Below are 8269 nucleotides of genomic sequence, written 5' to 3' on the forward strand. Positions count from 1 at the left end.
CACATCCTTAAGTACTTCAGACGGTGTTGATGATTCAAAGCTTGCTCGCTCAGTGTATCATTAGAATTAAAATGCACTAAAACGAAGAAGCTGGAATCGGAAGGACAAGTGCAATAATATTTCTTGACTACTCTAATTTTAGTTCCAATTACGATGTCCTTTAAATATTCTGCTTTGAATTGGACGTGTTTAATGATCTTCCCATCGTAAAACAATGCTCTCAATGCTGTCATCCAGCGAAGGACGCACTTGCTCTGACCACTCACCACAGCAAAAGGTGCGTTAGTGCACTATCAAAGAAGCGGAAATTAAAAGCGTATATTTCAGCCATATCTACCAACAATAACTCCAAAATTGAGTGTCTGGTAATGAAAGCAGGTGAAGGTAGAGGTTTAGGCTGAGGGGACGCAGGTGGCGCTGGAAACAGCCATGGGGTAAGAGAAGGAGTTGGCGTACTGGAAAGAGATGGTTTCGCCCGGGCGGAGGGGGCGGCCGTCGTTGAGGAGGCAGTCGTTGATGCTGAGGCGGCGGAAGATGCTGGGGTTGATTTGGCGAGCGCTGCTAAACTTGCCGCAGCTTAGGTGGATTTGGCCCATGGCACACCCGTCTTTCAACGGGCAAAGATTCTGCACATTCACCGTGTACGTTGGGATCCCACTGGGCAGCGGCGGCGTCGCGTCTTGGTGCAACACGATGTCATCCATGCTGCACTGGTTTCCTATCCGATTTGTCGATTTGGAGGAAGAGGAGGAGGACGAAGACGTCACCGTTGCACGCAAACCACTAACACACATCAAGGTTGTACCTGATACAAGAAAATATGTATCATAATCTAAATAAGTATATAGGGATTTGAGTACGTGTGATTCTAATGTTTGGTTTCACGCGTACCGAAGGTAAGCAGAAGGATTAGCGCTATAACAGTTCTCATCCTCAGCTGCTCCGGCGACATGCACCCTAACCCTTAGCTTCTTCTTCTTCTTCTTCCTCTTGATCCTTCGTTCGTATAAATGTGTAGTATGTGAAGGAAGTATTTAAATGTGAGTAATAACATAGAAAAACAAGCATAATGGGCAATATCTACTTGATTTGAACTGCACGTAATGTTTCAACGGAGGAAATAGAAAATCATCACACCCTTTCCTTAGAGATGTAATTATAATAGGTAAATAAATAAATTATCAATTTAAAAAAGGAAAATATCTTAATTAAATTTTTGGGTGAGTAATTTGATCAACATTTCCATAATTTAGTCCAACCGATCGCAAATAAAATAAAGCAAGAGTGAAGAGGAAAAACTTGTCCATCACATCTCTGATTGGGTAAATTATCGCCTCCGATGCCTCTTGACTTAATCTACCATAAAGGCCTTAAATAACAATAATTACCCCCTTCCAACTATAGTTGAATTAGGAATGGATAGCTGGCCTACTTTTTTTGTTCGATTCTTTGGCCTTAAGAATGAGTGATTGCCGTGCCCAATTGGAGAGCAAACAGCTAATTGAACGCAGTCTACGGTCGATCTGTGACCCTTGATACTGAAGGTGTTCTTACCTTTTGCAAAAAAAACTCATCCTTGAGTTGTCATGAAATATTCACAAGGCTACTTCTTATTGCCGGTGAGTCGATCACAAGTTTGGAGAAAGGCAAAAGAGAGAATGGAAGGGGGAGATAAGGGATGCTAAAGAGGTGCGCAGCAACCTAATTCTCCACAATGCCTTCCTCGTCACCATGGACCTTGCCTCCCGCGTCTTTCCTGAGAGTGCTCTCATTGTCATTAGTGAAAAAGAGTATACCATCAGCTAATCGTCATCCAACATGCGACCACCATATGGTGTCCACGATCGAAGGAGAAGACAAGGTCACCCTCTGTCCACATAGGCAATGGTTCAAAATAGATAATTATGGTTTACGCACCCTCCCTTGTGGCCCACGTGGACAAAAGGCCATAGGGAGGCTATTAGAGGCGGTTAAAGACTACCTCCTCATAGAATATTTCATAAAAATATATTATCCCTTTACGATTAGTTATAAAAGCTCGTTCCTACTAAAATGAAATTGGGGCTTACCTTTTCTGACTACTCATGTCTATACTCATACCCCTTGGATTACTAACTTGCGCTTCAGAGGGACCGGATCAAGACCTCTTTAGATCTCGGTCTTCATATAGGTGGCACTACTGGATCTTGGTGTTTCCACCTTAAGATACTTTGGGCAAACCTATGCATACGGGTCCAGACCATGTCGGGTTGATTGGGATACCAACTACATCTTCCCTCATCATTTTGGCACTAGAAGAAGGGGCCGATATTACAAGAACTCTTGCCCATCAACTCTCATCTCTCATCTCTTTTCACTAATGAGTAAAAGAGATGAGAGATCACCGTCAGGTAGAACTAGCACGACTCCCTTGGGTTACTTCTTAGCTCCCCAATTCCAATTCCCATTAAAAACTTCATTACTATGTTAAAGATTGACACCACCACCCTTAGGCTATTTAATGTGGTTCGGTCTATGATTGCGTTGTATATTGAGGGGATATCTACCACCATAAATATAGCCAACATTGTTTTGGAATAATGCTCATCTTCGAATATGACATGCAGATTCACGGTCCTATGGTGGGAGAGAGAATCACTCATAAATTTTGTTAGTAAAGAAGTCAGAGAAGTTTAGTTGTTAGTCGAGAGCTTGAGTTTTAGAAAGCATCAAAGTAGAGGATATCGATTGAGCTACCTATGTCAATCATGACCTATGTGGTAGGTCGACACCACATGTGGTAGGTCGACACCATTGCCCTTAGTCTATTCGGCATGGAATGACCTATGATTGCATTGTATGCTAAATAGATATCCACCACCAGGAATCTAGCTAGCATTATTTTGGAGTAATACTCATCTCTGAATAAGACATGCAGGTTCATGGTCCTAAGAGGGGAGATAAAATCGCTCATGAATCCCATAAATGAAGAAAACATAGGGTTATGGTTATTCGTCGAGAACCCGAGTTTTTGGAAAGCATCAAAGTCGAGGATATCGGTAGAGCTACATGTGTTGATCATGATCCTATTCACCAAAGCATTGATTATCTTTATTGAAACTATTGAGGCATCATCAAGGTTTAGGTCAAGGTTCTCTATCTCTTCCTTCTTGAAGTTTATCTCAAGGTCACCCTTTATCCTTAGGATCTTTTCAATTGTGGCATAGACATAAGCTTTACAACTTGAGGAGCTATCTCGCACTAAGGCAGGTCTACCAATGATGATGTCAATCTATCTCTTCATGACTCCTAAAGCCGGGGTGTGGGATTCCAACATTTTTGGATGAACCGATCATAGTGTCCCTGGCATATAAATTTGTCAATATATGATTTTTCAAGTTACAACAATCCTCCATGGCATGGTCATAATCTCGATGGAACTCGCAGTATTTGAAACCATATCTTTTCGCTAATGGAGTCTTCTTTGGGAGAGAGTCTTTTAAGAGCCCTTTCTCTTTTATCTATAGAAAAACTTAAGTTCTAAACAAATTTACAGGGGTTAGCTCATACCTTGGGTGAGATAACTTGGGTCATTCGTTCCTCTTTTGCCATGGTGACCTCTGGGTTATAGTGGATTATAGTTCCTCCAACTTTGGCATCTTGCCTAACTCCTCACGCTTACTAGAGACCATTGTCTTGGTAGCAATATATTGATTAGTCCTCAAAAGTACCTTTGGTATCATTACTGGTGGCTTTTCACTAATGAGTAAAAGAGATGAGAGGGCCTGAACCCCATCATAAGGTCTTGAAGTTTTTAATGGCTAGACAAGGCTAGAATTGATCCGCTGGAGTCGTGCTAGTTCTACCGATGGAGCCGCTGATTGAGGCTGCCCTAGACAAGGCTAGAATTGATCGAGTTGTCAAGGTTGAAATGACACTTCCTAAAGAGAGACAAGTGCAACTCATCAACTTTCTTTGGGAGAACACCAAGGTATTTACGTGATCACTGAGAGGCATGTTAGGAATCGACCCCAACGTAGTTCAACATCACTTGAACATTATTTCGATGGCAAGTTAGTGAAGCAAAGGCCTTAGAAGTTTGCTCCCAACCACTAGTAGTTAATTACTGATGAGGTAGATAAGTTATCAGGAGTTCGATTTATTATTGAGATGCAGAACCCCCAATGGTTTGCCAATGTTATACTCATTCAAACGTCCAATAAAAATTTGAGGATGTGTGTTGATTGTACCAATTTCAACGAAGCATATCCAAATGATAGCTATCCACTTCCTTAGATTGATTAGGTTGTTAATTCTACCTCTAGTCATAAGCTCCCCATTTTTATGGAAGCATTCTCAATTTATAATCAAATCATTATGGCATGAGAGGATCCTTAACACACTTTTTTTTCACCGAATGAGACATATTTTGCTTCCGAGTCATGCTATTCAGGTTAAAAAATGTGGAGGTGATGTACCAAAGAATGGTGAATAAGATATTAAAACACAAGATCGGAAGAAACATTGAAGTGTATGTAGTTGACATGAGAGTAAAAAGTTGGACAATCGAATTGAATTTGACAGACTTAACGGAAACAGTTTAAGTCCCAAAGAACTTCAACATGTGCCACAATCTAACTAAATGTGCTTCCGGAGTCAACTTGGGAAAGTTCCTCAGATTTATTATGCACCAAAGGGGAATAAATATAAACCCCAAGAATGTGAAAGCCATATTGGAGATGTGCCACCACCTCGGTCAGTAAGGGAAGTCCAATAGTTAATAGGGTGAATAACAGTGCTTAGCCGATTCTTATCCCAATCGGGTGATAGGCATTTGCCTTTTTTTCAGGCATTAAAGAATCTAAAGGACTTCGTACGGATAGAAGAGTATCGTGAGGCTTTTGAAAGGCTAAAAGTCCACCTTGCCTAATTGCCACATCTCACTTCCTCAACCTCGGATGAAACTCTAAGCCTTTACCCCATTGCCACCTAGGTGGTAAAGAAGCTTCTTTCCTATTTTCAAGTGCATGCTGTGTAAGCGAATACCGACCAATCACTCAGATAGGTCCTCTTTCCGTTTGATGTCTCGGGTTGACTATTGAGGTGGTAGTAGAGTTGGATGAGTTTGAAATCTGATATGTTTCGAGGACTGCAATAAAGGCACAGGGGTTATTGGACTTTATTTTGGAACTATCTCACCCTTTGCTTGAGATCAACAACTATATCCCACCAGCATGGACATTATTCATGGATGGCTATGCAACCTCGGATGGGGGTCGTGCCGAACTTGTTCTGAAAGGCTCGAACAAGCGAGCGTACAATTAAGCTCTCTGATTTGGGTTCAAATCTCTAATAAGGGTTGATCTAACTTTCAAAATAAAACTATGGAGATTATATTTTAATAAAAAATTTATTGGTTCCAAAAACATAAAGGGTAAATCAAACAACCAATCACAAAGAATAAGAGAGTAACTTAAGTGAATTCCTTCGGAGAAATAGAGGTTCATCAAAATGAAGATAGAAAATAAATGATAATAAAATTTCAATAGATAAAGACCACAGAGAGGATGAAAAATATGTAACACAAATAATCATAAAGAGAAGAATCATTGTAACAAAAGAAAAGCTTAACGTTACAAATGCAAGAAGTTTGGTGATAGGGTAAAATACTATTATCACTTTTTAGAGAAAAGGGGCATCTGAACTTGTTTTATGCATGCTAAATTGTTCAAGAATAAAAGAATGGACTATGGCACATGGTTAGTGTTAGTAGGAACCATACGATTAGTTTGATGTAAACTCATTATTATCGATTTAAAAGTTTTCAACACCCACAATCTCCATGCCTCCAATCCGAGCTCACAAAGTTGAGATAACTACCATAAGAAACTTCAAACAAGAAAAAATAGAGGATTTCGAGTGAAGACCAAACCTTTAAGGTGCTCGGGAAAGGATTGATCATGGTCAAGAAGCATGCACGCTAGAGACTAAATGGGTTTCAATCTCTATTTCCCTCTCCATCGAGGTATTTATAAGGGTCAATTTAATTGAACATTGGGTAAATTAGCTAGCTTAGTGAGACTCTGGTTCCCATTGGTGACTATGTATTTACAAAATACTGTCTCAGTTCATCATATTTGATTAGATCTTGGATGTGATTAGATTCCAAAGGAGGAACCAAATATGGACAATAGTAAAAGGATTTCATTCTTAAACAAAAATCTAATATTGGATTAACTTCGAAGCCTCCCATGATTGTCTAGGTTCCATTCATGAAATCTTCCTTGTTTGAATGACATCTTCAATCCCTTAATTTTCTATCAAAGATTTACAAAATCAATTGGCGAAAAATCTATTATTTTTGGCTAATTGAGACTTGACATATGAAATTAAATTAGCACCTATTGGACATCTCATGTCAATGGATCGGAGTTGATGAAGAACTTTACATTAGTAGATCATCTAAATGAAATATTCCCTTATTAACTAACCAATGGTTATAAGAACAACAATATATAAAACAATTTTCTAAGATATGTTTTCATTCCAAACTTATTAAACAGATACTTACAGGTTTTAAATACCTATAGATTCATACTACCATGATCGATGGAGGAGTTTTGTTAGATAAACTTGACACAGTCTTTTGCATGAAGTGGGATATGATATACATGCGTCTACGATTCTGAAGGTTACAAGGAACTCCAATTCCAAGTAGGTCATTCAACCAACCGACCTGGTGCTGCAACTGCTTCCACAAGAAGCCAATTTAATTTTACCTTAACCTCTACCTTAACATGAAGCACACTTCAAGTGATGAGTCCGACCTTGCACGAACAATTGCAAGGAATAGACAACCACCTTGTGAAATGTATGCCTAAAGCTAGATCTTGCCCTAACTTGACTATGCCCTAAGATAACTATTTCATGTTGATTGAATATTCGAGATATCTTTAACATGGTCTCATCTTCTAAATGTCCTCAAATCGACCTTAAGTTGACAACAACTGTGCATTCTAATCACATCGTGTCTTTGAGGCAGCTGAAGCTTCACTTGACCAGATGGGTTACTACCTAACCTGCTCATCTCAGAAGCTTCATGTAAGATCTTCAAATTCACACATCCTTAAGTACTTCAGACGGTGTTGATGATTCAAAGCTTGCTCGCTCAGTGTATCATTAGAATTAAAATGCACTAAAACGAAGAAGCTGGAATCGGAAGGACAAGTGCAATAATATTTCTTGACTACTCTAATTTTAGTTCCAATTACGATGTCCTTTAAATATTCTGCTTTGAATTGGACGTGTTTAATGATCTTCCCATCGTAAAACAATGCTCTCAATGCTGTCATCCAGCGAAGGACGCACTTGCTCTGACCACTCACCACAGCAAAAGGTGCGTTAGTGCACTATCAAAGAAGCGGAAATTAAAAGCGTATATTTCAGCCATATCTACCAACAATAACTCCAAAATTGAGTGTCTGGTAATGAAAGCAGGTGAAGGTAGAGGTTTAGGCTGAGGGGACGCAGGTGGCGCTGGAAACAGCCATGGGGTAAGAGAAGGAGTTGGCGTACTGGAAAGAGATGGTTTCGCCCGGGCGGAGGGGGCGGCCGTCGTTGAGGAGGCAGTCGTTGATGCTGAGGCGGCGGAAGATGCTGGGGTTGATTTGGCGAGCGCTGCTAAACTTGCCGCAGCTTAGGTGGATTTGGCCCATGGCACACCCGTCTTTCAACGGGCAAAGATTCTGCACATTCACCGTGTACGTTGGGATCCCACTGGGCAGCGGCGGCGTCGCGTCTTGGTGCAACACGATGTCATCCATGCTGCACTGGTTTCCTATCCGATTTGTCGATTTGGAGGAAGAGGAGGAGGACGAAGACGTCACCGTTGCACGCAAACCACTAACACACATCAAGGTTGTACCTGATACAAGAAAATATGTATCATAATCTAAATAAGTATATAGGGATTTGAGTACGTGTGATTCTAATGTTTGGTTTCACGCGTACCGAAGGTAAGCAGAAGGATTAGCGCTATAACAGTTCTCATCCTCAGCTGCTCCGGCGACATGCACCCTAACCCTTAGCTTCTTCTTCTTCTTCTTCCTCTTGATCCTTCGTTCGTATAAATGTGTAGTATGTGAAGGAAGTATTTAAATGTGAGTAATAACATAGAAAAACAAGCATAATGGGCAATATCTACTTGATTTGAACTGCACGTAATGTTTCAACGGAGGAAATAGAAAATCATCACACCCTTTCCTTAGAGATGTAATTATAATAGGTAAAT

General features: G+C 40.3%; 2 protein-coding genes across 2 annotated transcripts; both read right to left on the minus strand.

The window, feature by feature from the left end:
* Positions 1–392: 392 nt before the first annotated feature.
* Positions 393–952, minus strand: LOC135641389 (TPD1 protein homolog 1-like). Its single transcript, XM_065156745.1, has 2 exons — positions 892–952; positions 393–805 (listed from the first exon to the last, which is right to left on the minus strand). Exons 1-2 carry the CDS (start codon positions 950–952, stop codon positions 393–395), a joined length of 474 nt encoding a protein of 157 aa, XP_065012817.1.
* A 6538-nt stretch (positions 953–7490) lies between these two features.
* On the minus strand, positions 7491–8050 carry LOC135641390 (TPD1 protein homolog 1-like). The gene is made up of 2 exons (XM_065156746.1): positions 7990–8050; positions 7491–7903 (listed from the first exon to the last, which is right to left on the minus strand). The coding sequence occupies exons 1-2, from the start codon at positions 8048–8050 to the stop codon at positions 7491–7493; spliced, it is 474 nt and encodes a 157-aa protein (XP_065012818.1).
* Between the last annotated feature and the right edge of the window lie 219 nt (positions 8051–8269).

Source organism: Musa acuminata, chromosome BXJ3-6 (assembly GCF_036884655.1).
Source record: "Musa acuminata AAA Group cultivar baxijiao chromosome BXJ3-6, Cavendish_Baxijiao_AAA, whole genome shotgun sequence".
Lineage (NCBI taxonomy): Eukaryota > Viridiplantae > Streptophyta > Magnoliopsida > Zingiberales > Musaceae > Musa > Musa acuminata.

What these genes read in the sequence shown, in the direction of transcription:
- LOC135641390 (XM_065156746.1), bottom strand. Translation starts at nt 8,050, where the DNA reads ATGTCGCCGGAGCAGCTGAGGATGAGAACTGTTATAGCGCTAATCCTT. An exon ending in AATCCTTCTGCTTACCTTCG is followed by an intron (nt 7,904 to 7,989) that starts GTACGCGTGAAA and finishes TTCTTGTATCAG; the next exon opens with GTACAACCTTGATGTGTGTT.
- LOC135641389 (XM_065156745.1), bottom strand. Translation starts at nt 952, where the DNA reads ATGTCGCCGGAGCAGCTGAGGATGAGAACTGTTATAGCGCTAATCCTT. An exon ending in AATCCTTCTGCTTACCTTCG is followed by an intron (nt 806 to 891) that starts GTACGCGTGAAA and finishes TTCTTGTATCAG; the next exon opens with GTACAACCTTGATGTGTGTT.